We start from the raw sequence: 21,680 nt of genomic DNA, 5'->3' as shown, positions 1-21,680 counted from the left end.
TATAATATTAATATATCCTACGTAAATGCAGCTTAAAAGTACGACTCTGTAACCGTAAATAACCACACCGTAATAAGTCGATTAAAGTGTCATCAATAACTGATTAAATAGCTTGTACACCGATTAGCTTATCTATCACTTTAATTACATAAAAAAATATACAAAATATATTAAAAACTTCTTCAAAGCTCATATGTCAGTTTTGTTAATATCAAATAGTTTAGGCGGATGAACAGACGGGTGTATACTAAATTACAGGAGATATTTTAATTATTATTATGATAAATATGTTGGTATTTTTTATCAAGGTACAATTAAAAAGAATATGTAATATTATTTAAACTACTTCTTAATATGTACGTAAGAGTGTAAAAGGTCACATCCGATTCAAGTTTCCACGCGACAAAGTGTTCATATAAAGTTAGAAAAGGAGAAAGAGAAGTCATTTTTAAGTGAAAGCTCAACGCATACCATTTTCGCCTTGTTCCAACTTCATGACTTCATTTTATGTAAAGATTAATATGATACGATACCTACGTCTCATGACAGACTTCGCCCCTACAATCAAAGTTTACACTTGAAGTGTAGATGTTCATAACTGGGTCCTTACCTAGGTATATAATATACGTCAATACGTATCGAATGATAATATTTACAGCATTGACAATGACAGTACTCTCTGTTAATCAAAATTTACTATTTAGGCCGTAGATTTAAGGCTGTTAATAAAATAATTCGTCAACTTTTCTGACGAATGTTATGAACTTTTAACAATATATATAAGAACGTCTGTATACTATACCGCAGTCGCAACGTTATCTACCAACAAATCACATCTCCCCTCTCGCCTCTATCAAACATTTAACGATTTTTATAAAATATATTATGCGATATTGAGCTTTATCGACTAATATATTTTAAGTCCTATATCAAACGCACATATAAGCGGGCACTCACGGCACATTTATATAAAGAAGCACGAAGAATTTGGACTTAGCTTGGTCCCCAATAGACATTATATATTTTTTAATAATACATATTTTTTATAAATGTTATTTTTATCATTCATAACCTGCTCTATTACAGGCCAACCATAAATTACATAACACGACTTTGTGACTTTCACGACAGTGAAACATCACGTTTTGCAATGTTTATTAGCGTTGGAAATATTTCCAAATTAATGAATACTTTTTTACTGTTCCCATTTCTTGTCACACAATGCCACACGTCATCTACAGGTGTGACATGATCTATAGATAAAATTTAAAATTAATACAAAAATTTAAAAATAATGACACGTTTCAATTCCTTTCTCTCTATGAACCCTAATTGTGTCGTATAAACACCTAATTGTCATTCCGTTATTCTTTACAAGTATTTGGCAACGCACTAATAAAGAATCCTAACCTTAGCCTTAAAATATGTCATGCCATTTTAAAGTGCATCTACTAAAGTTACAGACATTAAAATATTTCAGATATGGCACTATTCTGTCGAAAGAAACGTTAAATTATATAGGTCGTTACGGAGACAACAGTCACTACAGCTGATAAAATCCATCCCAAAATACCGCCACAAGTCATTCTCAATCTTTATGGATAATCAAAATTTTTATTCCACATCCAAATATAAATTTTAATTAAAAAAAAAAAAATAAGTGTTAATTTTTTTACATTACTACTAAGTTTTATTTCCCTGTAGCTTACCCAATCTTGTATTTACACAATATTATAATTATCAATAATATTTTTGACATAGTATTATAATCTTATATTCTTTAGACCAATTACAAAACGTATAAAATAAAGCCATTGTCCTTTTAGAACAACGACAAGCGCTGCTGCAGTAGTAGTATACGAACGCCCTAAATGATATTATTAAAAATATTAACGTTATCGTATTAACGTAACGTTAACTCTAGTTTAAGTTTAGCATCATAGACAGAGCATAAATTTATTCATAAATGAAGCGCATTCAATACGCGATTTTAGCAGTTAATTTAGAGCACCAAACTTAAGCCATAATGAATATAAAATGAGATAATACTTAAGATAATGAATTTGGAAAAAATATGAACTACATTAATTCACTTATATGTAAGTAAACTACATTCCTGTTCTTATCAATCAAACATCCCACTATCACGATCATTCTGTTGACATGTAAATTAGTACACATAACTAGTATATATTATATATAACATATACAAAAAAAACGGGCTACTAGATGGGATAAGATTTACAAAATACCAAAACGGAAGTAAACCTAAAACTAAAATAATCATCCAATATTCGCTTTTCGCGTTAATATCTCGTTTTGTTTGTACATACAAAAATAGCATCTGATTGAAACCCACCTTGAGCCCTTAAGTAACAATGTACATGTCAAAACAACGATCACGAAATTTAGCTTAAATCACTTTTTTACAGTCTTTTTGGTTTTACAACTAATTATCAAATAAACTAGCAAACCGAAATAATATATTTCAACTTTAAACATAAAAATAAATTCCAGATGTTCTGAAATAAAGTCAATCATAAGTATACAAATACAAAACAAAAAAACACAAAGAAAAATACATTATAATATACAAAATATTTTAGGACCAAACCTTTGATAAAGAAGTTTATGAGGCCATGGACACAAACTATCATGAAATGACCACGTAGCTCGCATATTATGTTTTATACTTTATTCACATAGTCAAAGAAGAGTAAATACAATGGATTGTGGTAACGTCGTTGTTGTTGAAGCTCACTATTCTTTTTTCTTCGTCTCTCCCTTTGCTCTGTTTGCATGTGGAAAAAAAGAGAAAAATTATGTGCTAAATTAACTTCAACGTATAAACATTTACAAGGAATGTATAAATATCACAATTATGAAAAACTGTGATTAGGAAATTAGCTATATATCAGTATTACACTGTCAATGTATTGCTAATTATGTAAATAAAATAAGCAACAAAAATTATTACTTTTGTCATGGTGTCTGGATTTCAAATGTTAACTTGTCATTAGCAGAAACATTTGCTGTAAGCAGGCCCGGATTACATTCGCCAAAACTGGAAAAAGATAAAGTAAAGTAAGTCAATTGTTTTAGAATAATCAATTTAAAAATATTCCAATCTGAATTAAACTGATTGTGTAAACATTCAGTTTCGTTCATATTATGTTTTAAGACACATAATAGGACAAACATTAAAAATATAATCATTTTTTAATTAAGGCATATAAAGAAATAGAAATAATCTTTATTAAATAAACTTAATATAAGCACTTTTGAATAGTCAAGTTTTTTTATTCTACCGCTTATTCGGAATGCAGATTCATCACAAGAAGAATAAGCAAGAGCTATATCTATATATATATATATATAGAGACTTTTATGCAATTAACAACAAGGATTAGGCATGCGACAATCAACATAGAAACCGCTACACACTAATCTCTGTTCAATCAGATAACAAAAAGAATTGCATTACTACTGTAGAACATTGTATATTTTTATATAATAGCATGGGTCAAAATATAGACTAAAAAATCTGAGAAATAAACTAAACAACAAAGTAGGGAAATATTTATATTATGAAATATTATGGTCACGCCATCTACGAATTATTCTTGGAATTAAATTATTAATAAAGTGATGGCTATACGGGATATTATTGTTATATATATTTATTATTGTCGTCTGTTTGTCATCAATAGACGGCGACATATCTACATGATATTAATTTATAATATTATGTAGATACGTCGAGATATTTTATGTTTCGACATATATAATGGATGAAAGTATATAATATTTTTACCACGTATTTAAGAAAGAAAATAATAAATTTGGCATAACTTCTGTAATTATTTCGAAACCTAGAGCAAATTGAAAGCATATCCTTAGAATAAACCGCTTTCTTAAAATTCACCGTGTGATCAAGGATATAGAAATTACCATGTATGCATCAAAGTCTTTTCTCTTTATTGTCAATTTTTAATTAAAATAAAAACCGATTGTAATTTTGAATTTGAATTTGTATATTTATTATTCATATCTTATATGTAATTGGAATGGGACAAGCGGTCGGCCCACCTGATGGTAAGTTTTAACCGTCGCCTATATACATGAACAGCACTAAGGCCTTCAGGTTATTATATGCGCCCGTCATATTACTCATGCGTTGCTATTCCAGAGGACTAAGATGTCATGACACTTAAACCACCGCCATCTCTCATTAAATTAAATTTATCAAAATAGTGATATAAAAGTTTTAATGACGAGAGAGTAACTTATAAATTAATATTAACATACACGTACGTATTTGATGTGGGCGTCATGTACCATATAATACGAATAATAGTATAATTTTATTTTTTTTATTACTATGATTGATTTCTTTTTTTACTCAATTAACATTTATTTACTTATGTGTATTTTGCTATTTGGCAGTCTGTGTTCACACAAAATCTTAAAAATTGAACAACATTAGTTAAAAAGAGCAACACGCGAATTCCCTGGTCTTTTTTTTTTTTGATCTGAATCTACTTTCCGAATGAGTGAAAGAATAAAAAAATTACCATTAGAAGTAGGTACATTTCTATCTATTTAAGTTCTAATAATGTATGTGATAGAAACAATGTGTGAACATATATTTGCATGTAAACAGATTCGAAAAAAACTATATTTTATACATAAGTTTACAATAAATCGCACCCAGATAGGTTAAGACGATTCTAAGATTAGTGCGTATCATGTATCCATCCGGCCTGGCGAGACGCATCGTCAGCAGTCTGCAGAGCCCACACATAATTCATAGAAGACTGCATTCCAGAGCGATAAAAATTCATTCGATATCTACTTCTTTTAGTGTTAAGTCAATCTTTAAATTATTATGAAACTTTAAATAAAATTATATATTTTTAAGATGGGCTATAATTCGCACATGATCGCCTAGATAAATAGACAGAAACTAACAATAATCCCTGTAGGATTTTTTACATTCATGGAAACTTATGAAATAATTAATAGCACTGTAGTTTTTCTCATATGTATGAATCTTCTATGTACAATTAAATCGATTATACGTTATGATATTTTTTCAAAATATCTTTTTGTACACGATGTTGGTACTTAGTAACCGAAATCATAAACTAGTTTTTAAGTTTTTGTGTATGTCTAACTTTGACTTAACCGATTTAAACGCCGTTTATTAAAAGAGAGCTTCAGTTTTTGTAACAAAAATCTGCTAAGAATAATAACTTCAGATAAAACTACCAGTATTGTTAGCTTGAGTCATGTATTATAATATTTCTGCACAAGTGTTCTATGGCTTTGCATATATAAAATTACTACAATAATAACCCTGAACAATTCACACAGCGTAATGTAGTCTAAGCTAAACAGAGTTTGTTTTATGAGTACTATACAAATGGCAGAAATACATACTTAAATATCTTTTTTGTAAATACATACATAACATACATAGCAAACACCCAGACCAATACACAAATATTCATACACATGCATACGAATATTTGTATCGTGCGAAGTATCAAACCCACGACCATCGGATCAGGCGGTGTACTAAAACTAACCACCGAGGCCATCAGAACGTCAATTACAATATCATTAGAAATATCAGTAGTGTTAACATAGTATAATCATAAGATGATAACACAAACAATAATTAGCGTACAAATTTCGATAAAATTATTAATATTTTATGAGAGCCAAGCTAAATTAACAATTTGTCATAATAGATACTTGATATATTGATTAACATATTGTACTCGTACTTAGAAATGTTTTTTTTTATTTCTATAAATAATATTAATCGAAGTAATTTTTTTACTGCGTGGGTAACTTTGTAGTTGCCAAGCTGCTTACTTTGTAAGAAGAGGCATGATACCTTGAGATATCACTTACCATCAGATGCGGTGTCAAATTGATTGATATTCCAATTACATGAAGAAAAATATAAAATAGTTACATGAGAGAAACGAAAACAAAATCTTTTCAAGAAATTCGAGCAAACGCTAATGTAGCTTACATTAGCGTTTGCTCGAATTTCTTGAAAAGATTTTGTTTTCGTTTCTCTCATGTAACGCAACGCCTGCTTACTAATATTATAAACGCCAAATTTGTAAGTATGGATAAGAGATGAGATGGAAGTTTTTAAAGTAAAAACTACTGATCGGAATTTGATGAAACCCTATAGTAATATAGCTTATATGTACATCAGAATAACATACAGACTATAATTTAAAGATATATAAATCGAGCGAAATATAATGATAAATGTCAAGTGTGATGTAGACGAATGGATACCCCTATGACGAACTTGTCCTTTTATCATATTATTACACATTGTATATTCTTCTATATATATAATAATTTATTTGGGATTTCATTTAGTCTTCTTTTTAAGCTAAGTAATACTTACTGCAGGTTACGTTCCCGTAGCCGACGTTTCACTGCTGGTTTAATTCTGGGCATCCCTTTGCTGTGCAAGCCACGTCCCGTAATGATATACAAAGCATGGTACTTTGGACCCTGCTTTTTTACATGATTCTCTTTCATTTTGTTGATATGTACGTCAAGAAACAAATCGAGAGACTCTTTGGCTTCAGAAACACGTAAGTAATGAAGATCAACTGTCGCGTTGTTTGGATTGTTAGCTGCGTGAAACTGCAAATTAAAAGTATAGAAAATTGTAAAAGCGGAAAAGGGCCCGCGCCGCAGTGTATAATTTCAATATAGTAATTTGAGTTTTAATTGGAATATCGCTAATTTGAGATTACATTTAGTAAACGCTGATATGTACTTGTGGCAACTGTGATTTGCGTCAGGAGTTCACAGATCAATTTTTGAGATAAAAAATAGCTAATGACATTCTAAATCGGATAAGCTGTCAGAAATTCGCGCGCACAAACCCAAAAACAAACATACAAATATTCTAATCACATTATGATAGCAAACATCATATTCTGGGTTCTACTACGTTTATAAAATAAATATCAGCGTCTTATTGTCCGCATCAAATAGTAAGGACGAGACACTTAAATGACTGTATTGCTCGCCCAATAATAGATGTCATTGATATACGGGTGGTTCTACTTGCAAGGGAATTTTCCGCGGCTCACCCTATTTTGTACAGTTTTTGTAGGCAAATTATATTGAATTACGATCGAATATGTACAACTAAATGATTTCTATTATGACACTAAAAATTAGCTCACTCCTACATATATATCTATCAAAAATTATAATTTAATGTTCCGAATTCTCAGTATCCTGACATGTCTCTCGCCTGTAATGAAAGTTTATAAGCTGCACAGTAACTTTATTTTGAGTGTGTACGTAATATCTGCACAAAAATAGGAATGTATAATATATATAGTTTCAATGTGTTTCTCTAATTTTATCTTAAATACGAAACTTATTTTTTTTAAATGCATTATATTTTGTCTCTCGGTTTTTATCTCAGTATCCTGCTACATCAAAACACGTTAAAATCAGTTCGAATTACCGCGTCTAGCGCATTGCTGTTCGGTCAGAGAAAATGATCTAATTAAAGTGATCTTTCAATCACTCGCGCGCTTCTCGGCTCGCAATTGTTTGGTCGCTACCGTGAGTTGTGTGTGTGAGGTTTTGCTGCGGCCAGTCAGCTTAACAGTATCCTGGTACGTATTTATTTAAAATCCATTACTATCTATATACTTTTTTTGCATTCATATATCGTAAATAAGTTACATTTGAGTACAGAATTGCATAATTTCAATATTAAATGTTGCATTGCGTAATTATTGGCTGAAAACTTAACATAACCTCAGTAACCTGTCCTCAGTCTCCTGGCAACATAAAAGCCAGGAGACTGAGTATGAATCAGGAGACTGAGAGTTTCGAGAATCCGCATGATTAAATTCAGTTAACATGATTGATATATTAATTATTGGTACATTTTTGTAGTATAGTTACATATTATTTGTAGAAAAAATGTATAAGCTCGGATTTTCCCGAAGCAAAAACTCTGATTTCTAACATTTAAACTTATTTATTATTTTTTTTGTTTGATATAATTTTTACATTTTTTAGTTTAAATTATAACGTTTTAGATATCAATATGTGTAGGTAGGTAATATTTAAATACTTAAAAAACCGAATGAAATGTTAATTATATTCTTTTACAGAAAAATGGCCAAACAAAAAAATATATCTAAGGAAGAAAGATTAGAGAAAAAAAGATTAGCTGTAAGGCTTGGATATGAAAAAAATGAAAATGATCCTGTGAAATCAGCGGCTCAAAAAGAAAAAAGTCGGCAAATATATGTAATTAGAAGAAAGAAAGAACAAAAAATCGAAGTTGTTTAAAAAGCTTTATTTGGTGACACTTTAGAAAAGCAAATATCAGATAACATTACCAACTTAAGCACAAAGAGTGAGAAACTAGTTGCAAACAGATTGATTATGGGAAGTGTAGTTAAAAGAAATAAAATTTGGAAATTAAAAAACAAACTTATCACGTACAAAAAGGTGTGGCACTCACAAAAACAAAAGGAGAGATCAAAAACAAACTTACGAAATGAGGTATAAAAATTTCTAGAGGATAACAGTAGATTGTGTGCCGGCAAAAAGGATTTCATCACTAAAAATAAAGTGAGCAAACAGAAACGCTATCTACTTGATACTCTTAAAAACTTGCATAAAGAGTTTTTAAAATCTGGCAACGTTCTCATCAACTGATGAAACACTAGCACACATCGAGTAACTACTCGATGTGTGCTAGGCTAAAACCTTTTTGGATAGTGGCCCCAAAAGTAATTGATAGGGATACTTGCAAGTGTACTACACACAGCAACATACAATTAGTTGTTAGTGCTTTAAATACTGCAAAAATACTGAAAGACACAAGCTACCAAAGATTATTAACTTCTTTATGCTGCGACAGATGTAACGAAAAGTACTTAGGGAGAATTTGTGAATTATGCTCTGATAAAGCTATTTTATTTAGCGAAGACTTTGACGACACAGAACTGGTTATCTAGAAACAGTAGGTTTCTTCAAAGGAAATTATTGTAGACCCTAAGACGAAAAGAGAATGACAGGTTATAAAATAAAAGAAAGAAAATATTGAACCATTTGTTCGAGATCTTAAAGTTAAACTGCAGAATTTCCAATAATTAATTTGAAACCTTGTGTAAGGTTTATTGTATAAAGAATACTAAAAACCTTATTTGATTTGATTATTTTTTTCAAATATCCTAATTATGTAATAAGTACTAATAAGGGACATTTTCTAGTTATTTGTAAGTCAAGGTCTAACAATAGAAGTGTTCCATGGAAGACACTATTTTTATTAATAAAACATACATATTTATTTAAATAATTACAACGGTTTTTAATTTCTTTAGTATAATACTCAGTATCCTGTTCATAGTCTCAGTCTCCTGGGGCCATATTTTTTTTAAATGTTCATAAATTTGGTATATTTTATTTTTTTGACTGGCCCGTTTGAGATCAGTAAAATAATGACCTAAGCTAAACGTCAAGCTACTTTTCAGACCTTATACGCTAAAAAAATGTTGTTCCAAAAATTCATTTATTTTCGTCCCTCCTGAGTAGAACCACCCATACCCTCCATGTAGAGACATGTACAGTCCGTTACAATCATATAAATACTATAGATAAATGTTTTATTACTGACTTGCATAAGAGAGGCGGCGGCGAGGCTATTAGAGTGCTCGAACTTTAGTTTGTGGAAGGCCGCTACGTCGGAGTAGTAATTGGCCACTTGTGTCATCCCGCGGCGAATGTATTCTTGAGCCTTCTGATAGTTTCTGTAAACACACGATATTTCTTATGAGAGTGAACATCATAGACTTTTTATTTAATTAGTATGGCAAAATAGGCTGACGGCTTACCTATGGTAAGAAGGTAAATGTCACCTACATACTTGCACATGAACATCACATTACCATGTTATGGCCGTAGTACCAGTCATGAATTGACATTTCGGAAGACTAATGTGTCATGTTTCCTTACCCTGTAATTTCACTGCCATATCGCACACTTCAACAGAAACAGCATACAAAGCAAGCTGATTGGCAGGTGAAATAGATGAGACAGAAGTGGGCACCTCTATCTCATCTATTAAAGACAAAATCTATTGTAGTCAGGTCCCAATAATTCGAGATGCCGTTGACGTGAACGGCAACGCAACGAATATACGTATATAGGCGACGAAAAACATTAAAGAAATGTAAATGCGTTATGACAAATAATTACAATAAAATAACAAGAATATTTCAGTGTAAATAAGGCTTGCTTGCCTTTCGCCTTCGTCTGTCTTTTTAAGGTACAATATGATTTGATGTAAAAGTTGATTGAGATCCGTTCAGTAGTTGAGTCATGAAAAGGTAACAGACAAAGAGCCAGTTATATTTTCGAATTTATAATATTATTAGTATGGATGTATACTAACAAATTTCGGCTCGAAAGATGTTTCTCAGCATCCTGTCGATAATTGTTTATAACGTTCATGTCCACATTATCGACTGCCGGTAACAATGGCCATTCCACTTGTGCAATAGCCTGTTTAGGAAAAAAAAATCTAATATATACGAACATAAAGTTACGTTAGTAATATACTGTAGTGTGTATAGCTTTAATCTGTATAACGAATATATATATATTCTTTTAAAATGAAGAGAAGACATTTGATATCATTACCCCGCCCCATAGCGATCCAGCCTTATCTGATGGCGACAATGCGAAGCCAACGACATTGCGTAATTTAATATAGGGCAAATTTGACGCTAATTATGGTCGAATAACTACTATATGTATAGTATATAAATTGAAATACCGCGTGTCTAGATATGATTATTTTTATTTACACGTATTCTATGAACAAATAATAAAAATATTACTTCTATGAGTATATGAGTATATGGCTTGATATTTTTGGTGTTCATATTGATTTATAGGATTTGTAATTTTTGAAATTATTAAATTTTAACCTAAAGTTAAAAGTACTATTTTTCTAAAAAAACTCTTTTGATACTATAAAAAACTTTATGTACTTAGATGGATACAGAAACAAAAGTATCAGTATCAAATTACATTCTAGGTAATAGGTGGCGCGATGGTAAAATTCCAATTAATCCGATATTTGCATATCGAAGTGAAACATGAGATGGTGCTACAATGCACCATGCGATTAAAACATGTTAGGTACTTAACTATTACAATAACGGGAATGTCAAATAAAATATATTGAGTAAATATATAAAGCTATCTATTTATATATATTAATTTCAATAATAAGTGCACCACAACTCTTAATTTCACGTCAATAGTTATTTTATGACATCTCTCATGATATTCCCATGATTTGACTATATTTATATTAACGCTATATTTGAGTTAAGTACCGGTAACAATAATTACTTAAGCATAGAGGAATATCCGCTTATTTCGAACATCTCGACCATTTGTTCTTCGTTACGTAACTTCGTTAGTTTTAAATCAAAAACCAAGGCCAAGGCGCTCTCTTTATTTGCAAATATGCACCTATATATCTTAATTGGAGAAGTTCTGATAACATTTAACTTACTTTCCTCTCTTCTTCTAAAACTTTCTCCTGTCGTTCCATTTCCTTCTGCATTACAAATTTACTAATGCCATTCTTTTCTTCAACAATTTCCGATTTTCCTGTTGATATAAGTAAGCCCTGTAAACAAAATAATATAGATAGGTATCCTTCATGTTTTAGTTTGCTTACTCGGAAACATTTATATAATTATATATTTCATATATACATTATAGAAATCGTTATAATTTTATTTTCGTTTACCTCGACAGTGGCCTGAAAATTATTATCATGCGCCATAAGCAACTCAGATAAAAGTTCTTGGGATATCTCTGGAAATAAATTATACAACTTCTCCCTACTCATCCTGGCTGCCATATCGCTAGGTTCTTTATTACGCCATTCAGCTACATCTTTTTGGTAAAGAGACATCGCGAAATCCATATCCATTATTTCTTTAAAATCAGGTACTACAGGTTCCTCTCCAGCTGCAGCCAATTCGTTTACTTTCATAGCCAGTTCTCTAAAAAATAAATACAGAAATAAACGATAAATAAGAAACAATCTTATTTACAAAATATAATTAAACCAGTATTTAACTTATTAGTCAATAAAATTACCACGTTATGAATATTTTTTTTATTTACCATATAATTAATACAAATACTTAATGAATCTTTTTTAAAAATTACAAAAAAACTGAATACAATAAACTACATATCAATTTTTAAGGTAATTGTTGGGTGTTTGGTTATATTCAACTTTTCATAATAATAAGTCGATATTCATGTAATGTTAATTCGACAATCGTAATTGTAACAATCGTAAAAATGCAGTCGCATCGACAACCTCCTTTATTAAAATTGGTTGAACAATAACATCCGATTACATACAAACATTCACAAAAAGTATAAAGCAAGAAATATTCTCATCATGTAATGTCACATAGCCTCTAACAAGAGGACAATCAATAACAAAACGGGGTCTCATTGTAAAAATCTCCTATATAATTCTTTATGATGGATGTTATGCAGGAACAACTGCACGTATAAATATATATACATATACTAAGTAAAGAAATACATATCAAGGAAAGTACATGTCAATTATAATAATACCCTTTTTTTGCTTCACATAGTTGATTAATATAACTTTTATCAACGAGACTCTCATCGAGTTTGTACTGATTTTTTATTGTCTTTGTATAATTAAAGATTATTTATAAAAACTATATTTTTTATTACTTATAGCAGCATTAATATATAAAATTGCATAATAATACTGATATTATTCAACCTACCTGGCAAATTCTTTATCTTGCAATTCTGATTGTTTCTCATTTTCATCAAATTGATGCATAAGGGATTCCATCCACAGTGCATTTATTTGATTTAATAATGACTGTGGCATGCTAATCTTTGGTACTACATTGTCTGGATATGTCATGTCTTTTCTACCAAAAAGTTCATCCAATTGAGTTATAAATTCCCTGCCTAAATACATGTTTATACACTTTTCAGGTTCCTCAGTACTTGAGGAGTCGTCGTCGTCGTCGCTATATTCACCATTACCAGCGCCATCTGGTGATGAATTACTCTCATATTCCGTAACTGAGCTAGCCTGTGCACCTTCTGATTCTTCGGCAGTTGTTTCTAAATTATCTGCATAATTAAGTTCCCCTCGGCGTATTTTTCTAATTCTTAAACAATGGTCCGAATAATGATTATCTGATATTACAACATTCTGTTCTATTTGGCGTTTTAACTGTAATGATGTATCGGAATTAGCAATTGCTTTTTTTACTTTTCGTTGTTTCTGTGTATCTACACTGGTGGTATCTTGTGGTACATTTGTCGAAATTAAATTTGGCATCTTCGTGTCAGGTATGATATTATAAGCAGCCATACAACCACATTCATCGACACTGTCATCTGTATCCGACAATTCTTCAGAATCCAACAAATGCAACCTATTGTTTTCAATATCGTCAATAACAATTCCTACTGCCCAATTAACATCGCCCTGGCATTTATCAAAAATATCTCTTAGAGCTGCCCTCGGTAATTTTCTAAACATTTTCCGAAATGCATTAAAATGTTTCTCCTCATATTCACATCTATAACTTTCCATTAATATCTGATCATTAGTCATACTACTTTTGTCGAGCTTACACACTTGGGGTATTTTATTTTTGATGGGGGAGATATGATATAAATTTATATCTCTGGATGTAGTAGTCAATACCTTAAACTGATTTTTTTCATTTGAACTGTCTCCCGATTCAATGCATGTACCACTAGATCTAGTTTCTGTAGATACCTCAATAGTGTCTAAATTCGCTGGTATATTCTCATTCCAAGGAGACAAAAACATTGACATCTTACTCCAGTCATTACCATCATTTACCGTTTTCAGAATCCTTTCATCTGAAACTATATTATTTGCAGAATTCCATCTTTGTGGTTTAGGATGAGATGATGTAATAGTTTCTGCTTCTGTTACTGTAGTACTAATATTCGGTTTAGAACTGTCGTCCCATGCTTCTCCGTTTTCCCATTCCCTTTCAACCTTTTCAATTTCTTCTTGTTGTTTTCCCATTTCATAACAAAACATTTGATGTTTAGTATCATCGTCATTTCTGTGATCCACAATTTCCCTTATATTATTCGTAGGTATATTACTTAAATTGCCATCAACTTCAGGGTTACAAATGGGAGAATTATTCACTTCATTCAACAAAATATCAGCTGATTTATTACTACAACCTGCCTGAACTGTTTCAATAGTATTTTTGAGCATTGTAGTGGTTTTCATATTAGTTTTTACTGATGTAGAGCATGAATTTTTACTATCCGAAGAAGAAACATGTTCAATACTCGGTATATTACGTAATACCGGTGGTTTCATATTAGCGGGATACGATAATTTGAAACGGCGAAATAATAAATCAGGTGTAAAATTTTGATAGTTATCTAACATTCTTTGAATAGTTAATAACGGTACATTGTGCGAATTTCTTTTCACTAATTGTGATGGTTTTTTAGACCATGTTGTACTTGGTTCCATAATTTCAACAATGTAACCATAAGCAACTGCAATTCTAAAATATGGCTCCATTTCCCAGTCTTCTATATTAGTATTATCAATAATAATGGGACTAAGACCTTTCTCACTGGCGTATCTGGCCCTATTTTGATTCCAAGCGTGAGCATTGGATAAATTACTTCTGTTAAATTGGTAAATTCCTCTTACATTAAAATAATCATCCGTACTGAAAACATGTGTCTCAAATAAACCAGGCGTAGATCCTATAATATTTTCTATTACTTGTTTGGCTAAGTATGTCTTTCCACTGCCAGGAGCTCCTCTCATAATAATCAATATCCTATTACCTGCATTATGATTATTTAGAAGTCTTCGTAATTGATCTGTCCAAAATGTTGAATTTTGAGGCTTTAATCGTTTTCGAACAGCTCCAGTATGACTCATTGAACCCCGAGAACAACTTGAATTAGTATTGTTTGATATTAGAGACCTGACAGATTCCTCCTGGGTAACAGATGCTAATTCATTCGTATTATGTACAGGTGAACTTAATGCCTTCATGGAAGAATGCCCTTTTATATTTTTTAAATTATGTGACATGTCTGTATTCTGTATTATTCTCTTATTTTCAGCAATTGTAGTTTCGCCTACCACTGTAGTGACAGGTATATTTATAAGTGAGGATGTACTATTTGATTCATTATTAGTAGATATTGAGACATCTTTTGGTGTGACGTCATTTACAACAAGGCTGGTATTAGGTGTTGTAGATTGATTATTAATCCCGCTTGTAATATTCATCATACCTTCTACAGCTAAATTAACTGAAAATAAATTTAATATGATGCACTTAATTGATAACAAATTTTGTTACCATAACATTATGAACCTATCTTTTTCCACGATCCTTGAAATAGTAATGTTTTAGGGGTTAGTATATTTGTACTGCATTAATATATGTAAATATGATTATGATAATAAAGCTGCCAATAATTATTTAAATTTACATTTACATATACATACTGCAGTTTTGATGACATGAATTTTTAAATTGTTTTATGATATTCATTATCTATGGCACTAACTTAATTTATTATACATAATAACTATCCGCACAAACTATTTGTTAATTCGTCAGTCACTAATTCCTATCTACCATTGTTTCCATCTGCCTATCTAATAATTTAGAATGGTAAAGGATTGTAACATATAACACATCTTTGGATTTTAGGAATATATAATCAAGTATTATGAGACCAGATTAACACTGTCAGACTTGATCTTTATGGTTTTTTATATTAATAATATTTTCATTTTTAATGTTAAAATTGTCTAGGAGCCATACACAGTATATTACACACTGTAAAATTAGGGCTATTTCTTGCTTTGATAACTAATATGATGTTACATAATATATTTCCCTTGGGGAACTCATCTCAATAAATGACCCAATGCAACTTGAAATAAAATGATGAATTACAAGCTCATAGATAAGATACTGGTCATTGAAAAGTATCATCTACTTTAACACCTGTACTAATATAAGGATGACAAACATGGGTAGTCTACAGAAAATATGCAAAAACTTGTAATATGCCAAATGAGTGTCCAGAGAAGCATGACCAACATGCTTATACCAGGAGAGATAGAGAGAGCTACAGACATAAGATTTATCACAGGTTAGGACAGTCACAACTAATAATATAAGGTTAAAAAGGAAGTGGATAAGGCACATATTAAGGTGAAATATGTGATGAATAAAATTATAACAAAATAGATTTCCCTTTATAAAATGAAGCGAAAAAGAAGACAATGCAAAAGATGGTCAGATGACATTAAAAAGATAGATACAGTGAGAGAACATTAGATAGATAGAAATACATGGTAAAGGCTGAAGGAGCTTTCTGGTGCAATAAAGTGTTAATAAATAATAAATAATGTAGACATACAACCCCTATGTCTACATTATTTATTATCTATTAACACTTCATTGCACCAGAAAGACAAACAATTAAAAAAAGAACAAACAAATAATAAGAAATAAGGTACAAAAGGTGCTCTTATTGCTTAAGCAATCTCTTCCAGACAACCTTTGGGTAGAGTAGAGAAGACAGAAAGTGGTAGATGACCCAAGAATGGACTAGAGAAATAAAAAAGGCATAGGAATACTAAATAATACATTGATGAATTATATTGAATTGATAACTAATAGTAGTAAAAATAAATTCTTAAATCTGTAGTTATATAAAACTACAACAAAATTTTACTTTATTACATGTAAAAATGTTTTTTAGCTATGGACATAATTATCACATAGCACTCAAGACTAACAAATTCTGGTATTGTAGATATTTATTTTATTCTATAAGAATACATTACATCACATCATATATGCATATGTTTTGAAGTATTGCATACACATTCTTCTATCATTTGAATATTACTAGTATTTTAAATATTAAACTTAGAGACAAAGTCAAACTAAGAGAAAAAACTGAATTTAACAGATACAGTCAGAACAATCAAGAAACTAAAATGAGAGTGGACAGAACAAGCATTTTAGAAGTAAGAAAGGGAAATGGACTAAGAATGTATTAGATTGATATCCACAAGATCAGAAAAGAAAAACAAGGGTGACAAAAATAGAGGTGGGCGGACAATAAAAGGGCAGTGGCTGGACCAACATGGAGAAGAAAATTGAAGCTTTCATATGCATTTTATTTTATTTATTCTCTTTATTCCATGACTATAAAAAATAATTAAAATAGTAAATAACATTAACTGATACAAAAGTTGGCCATATCCTAAGCAATTTCTTCCAGACAGTTTGAGTATATTGAGAAGGTAAAGATAAGAAAAGAGTGGCACATGTAATAAACAAAGATACATAAAATTAATTTAAAACATTTTTGTCTGTGTCCTGTTTCTTGTTTCTGAAACAGCAGACTGATTTTGCGGACACTCACACTTTGCTAATCTCATAAGGAGTATCTTAGGATACATGTATTTTAGAAAATATATTTAACTTCTTAAATAATAAGTTTATTTCTACAGTAATGAAGTTGCCGCTAATCATTACATAGTATAAAACAAAGTCTCTGTCGCTGTCTGTTCGTCCCTATGTATGCTTAAATCTTTAAAACTATGCAACAGATTACAAAGCATTTTTTTTTTTTAATAGATAGAATGATTCAAGAGGAAGGTTTATATATATAATACATTTACAGCCAGGTGAAGACGGAGCAAGTAGCTAGTGTCATATAGAAAGACCCTTAATAACATATCAATGCATTACTTCTTTTAATTCTAGACACATATTTTGCATAAGGTCCTTATCCTTATGATTATGGTATGAGTAAGATCACATTTTAAATATTGGTACATTTAAGCTTTTTGATATCTAGGATAGATATAAAAATACATTAATCATATATGTAAAAATCTTATCTTTCAACATTCAGAAATACACTAGATAAGATATCAGATATATATAAAACAGTATATTCATCACAATTTATTCAGTGAACAATATTTGGGGAAGTACCATTCTAAACATCAGATTAGGTAAACATTAGTATTTGAATCTATGGCCACTCTGGAGACACTGAAATGGCAACCCCTATATCAGGTAATGTCACTTAGCCGTCAAATGGAACACAAATTACAGTGCAAGCATTTGGCAAATGAAATGGGTGAAACATAGGCACCTATGAAACAAGCTCCTTGTTATATCTCAACTATTTGCATTTCTAGTCTTATTCATCGAACATGACATTTTTATAACCTTCCTCAATAAATGAGCTATTAAAACTAAAGGAATTTAATAAATTGGTTCAGTTGATCCAGAAATTACCCCAGCAACCTCACAAACTTTACCAATTTATAATATTGATTTCATATGGTTATCCTGAAGGGAGTTATCAGAAATACTATCAAATGTTGATGTTCATGTTACATATATTTCAATCCTGTGTTAAGTCAGGAGAAAGACTACCTCCAATTCTTGAATCAGTGTTTTCACAATTCTATAATATAATGGTTGCCAAAAGTGTGAACCATACAAAACTGAAAAATACTGCTCATAGTAAAGATGGAACAAAGCAATCAATACTCATTTCAAACAGTATCTACTAGCAATAACAAAAATATTAATTAATCAATTAATAAAAGCAATCAAGCTTCAATATTGAGTGAACTTAAACTATATTGTGTATACTGTTATAAATTTTTGCTAATGCTAAAATATATATTGAACAAAATTCTGTCGTATAAAGGGATAATTTAAGTATTAAATTAACTATAGTAGGTACTTACTATCACCACCACAGTTCTCTACGACATCGACGATCATCTCTCGACTAGAAACCGTCCCAAACATGTTAATCAATGCTTTAATAACTCCACTATACTGTCCACTGTCTTCGTCCTTGGGATTATCCATTCTAACGACCAGGATAAATAATAATTATTAAAAGAAACATAAAAGAATATCCTATATCTTTCACCAACTTAAAACTGCAAACTCAAACAAAATTGCAAATTTATTATCAAATTAAATGCGCGTTCATTGTATACATAAGTGTGCATTGTAAAGAATTTTAACAAAGAATGATCGATATTCATTGATTGCTGTTAATAAAAAATAATAAACATCGAGTTTAGCGCGGAACTTCGATATAATATATTAATATCGATGTCAAGTTATCGATAACATCGAACCATCGTGACATCGGTCACATCGATGTTATTGACATAACATCAAAAAATACGACAAGCAACAACATTTTTATTAAAATAGGTAGTAATAAAATCAATATATTTATCTCATTTTAACTGAAGGCGTTAGACGAGATGACATTTACAAATGTCCACTCGCAATTTTGAAAAGGTTAAACTTCTAATTTTGGACCAACAAATTCAACATCCTCCATTCTCTCTAATTTCATTTAAACAATAATGTTTATATTTGTTATTCCTTCACAACCTACGTCGCTTAGAATTAGAGTCACATACTGGCAGTTCTGTGTCAATAATAGCCTAGGTACATTAATAAAGATATTTTGATTCAAATTTATAGTTAAGACTACGTTTAATCATTTAATAATCAATGGATTTGTAGATGATACCTTTCAACACAGAATTAATCCAAACCCTCTTGGATTTTGCCAATCCTACTTAAAAAAAAACTACATAACAATTATGCTTATAGGCAGGTTGGAACATCAATTTTCCTTATATCGATGTATCTCATTCGACATTTATCACAATTCGATACCCGCAAATCGATGTCTTTATCAATGCATTGAATTCATTGAATACCTAGTACACCACAGAATATTAAATAATATTAATATTCTATTAATAGGCAATCACACATTCCTAATTTCTATATTTCAGTCGTATATTGGTCGCATGTAATCACGACACACCTGTAAATCTGTCTGAAATCAATACAGACACAGTTCTACTATACAGTTGAGATGGATGTGTATCCAGGAATGACGAAAGAAATCTGAAAGTTGCGTCAGTTATAGACTGTTGCGAGGTAATATATTGTCCTGGTATGCGCATGTTATACAAAGGAGTGAGGACTGTCTCCTTAAAAAAATATTTAACATGGATGGATGAAAAGGGAGCGGACGACCAAAACAAAGGTGAATGAACAGTGTGAAAGACGACATGTATAAAAGGAGAATAATCTCAGATATGACGGGCGACAGGGATTACTAATGTAGACCAATGATTCCATTGCTAGCAATGTACCATGTTGGAACGACCTTCACGCGATTCCCACTGGAAAGCGTAAGGATAAATACCTGGTGAATTTGTCAAGATGGGCTAACTGACCAAACCTCACATTCATCTTATCATTCTTCACTGGTGCTCCTCCAGCGTAAACCATTAGGACAGTTTGTTTATAGTATGGTTTATTTTGTGTTTTTTTTTATTAAGGTCTTACTTTAGTTTAGTTAGAGGATCATTTCTACTGTAATCGACGTCAAATTTTAAACTGACATAAAACAACAGAATGTCAATAACAACATCAGAATTTATGACGCTCTTAGGTCAGTCAGTGTCGGAAAAAGCGCGGGAACGCTTGAAAGGAAGCGCGCTATTTTAAAAATTTTATTTTGTTTTATTTGGTTTATTCAATTGTATATCGTATATATTGTGGTTAAAATAAAATAAATAACCCACAACATGGGGAAGAGTAGAAGAAAGCGTAAAAAGCCTGTATCTCCAGATGATCCAGATAGTGACTGCAAATCTTCAACTTCATCCGAATCTGACGAAGTGGAATTAGATCAGAAAGAACTGTATAAAACTTATTTTGTCACGGATTATCATAGACGTTATCCAGAGGATTCCGGTGCAACTGAATTCGTTGTATTCGTTGAGTCTAGTGACCCTAAAACTATAATAGGCTCTAGAGACCTTCTATCTCTTTCATCTTGTTTAAAAAGGTTTAATAAAGGAGTCAAGTATCTCAGAAGCTTAAATAAGTATAAAATAGGAGTATATTTTGAGAAACCTGGCCTTGCAAATGCTTTCCTAAATAATTTTACCTTTCTTAAAGAATACCAATTTAAAGCGAGTATACCAGCTGGATCCACAGAAGTTACAGGAGTCATTAGGAATGTCCCATTAAACCTATCCAATAAGAAGATATATACCATGATATCAAGTTATAAAAAAATTATATGTGTTCGGCGGTTTCTACGTAAAGTTAAAAATGATACTAACTTTTTTCTACAGCCAACTCAGACCATAGCAATCACTTTTGCAGCTTCAGTTCTTCCAGATTATGTGGACCTTGAAGGATGGCGACACGATATATCACCATACATCGCTCCTGTGAAGCAGTGCTTCCGTTGTTTGAGGTATGGACATCTAGCTAAATATTGTAAAAATGCAGAGACATGCTCCATATGCAAAGGAAGTCATAATTTTAAAATATGCGATACACCAGTAGAAAATGCCAAATGTTTCCATTGCGATGGTAATCATGTTAGTATTTCCTCCAAATGTCCAATCAAACAAAAAAAAA

General features: G+C 31.0%; 1 protein-coding gene across 1 annotated transcript; it reads right to left on the bottom strand.

Annotated features, from left to right (window-relative positions):
- LOC131845010 (uncharacterized) lies at nucleotides 1-19,220 on the bottom strand. Its single transcript, XM_059194022.1, has 9 exons — nucleotides 18,947-19,220; nucleotides 12,888-15,456; nucleotides 11,852-12,110; nucleotides 11,612-11,728; nucleotides 10,478-10,587; nucleotides 9,701-9,833; nucleotides 6,440-6,684; nucleotides 2,978-3,064; nucleotides 1-2,791 (listed from the first exon to the last, which is right to left on the bottom strand). The coding sequence occupies exons 1-8, from the start codon at nucleotides 19,071-19,073 to the stop codon at nucleotides 2,983-2,985; spliced, it is 3,642 nt and encodes a 1,213-aa protein (XP_059050005.1). The 5' UTR covers nucleotides 19,074-19,220; the 3' UTR covers nucleotides 1-2,791; nucleotides 2,978-2,982.
- Nucleotides 19,221-21,680: the final 2,460 nt, after the last annotated feature.

Source organism: Achroia grisella, unplaced genomic scaffold (assembly GCF_030625045.1).
Source record: "Achroia grisella isolate CSIRO2021 unplaced genomic scaffold, CSIRO_AGI_Agris_v1 utg445, whole genome shotgun sequence".
Classification (NCBI taxonomy): domain Eukaryota; kingdom Metazoa; phylum Arthropoda; class Insecta; order Lepidoptera; family Pyralidae; genus Achroia; species Achroia grisella.
The sequence above is the reverse complement of the archived record's forward strand: the minus strand, read 5'-3'. Positions and strand labels throughout refer to the sequence as shown.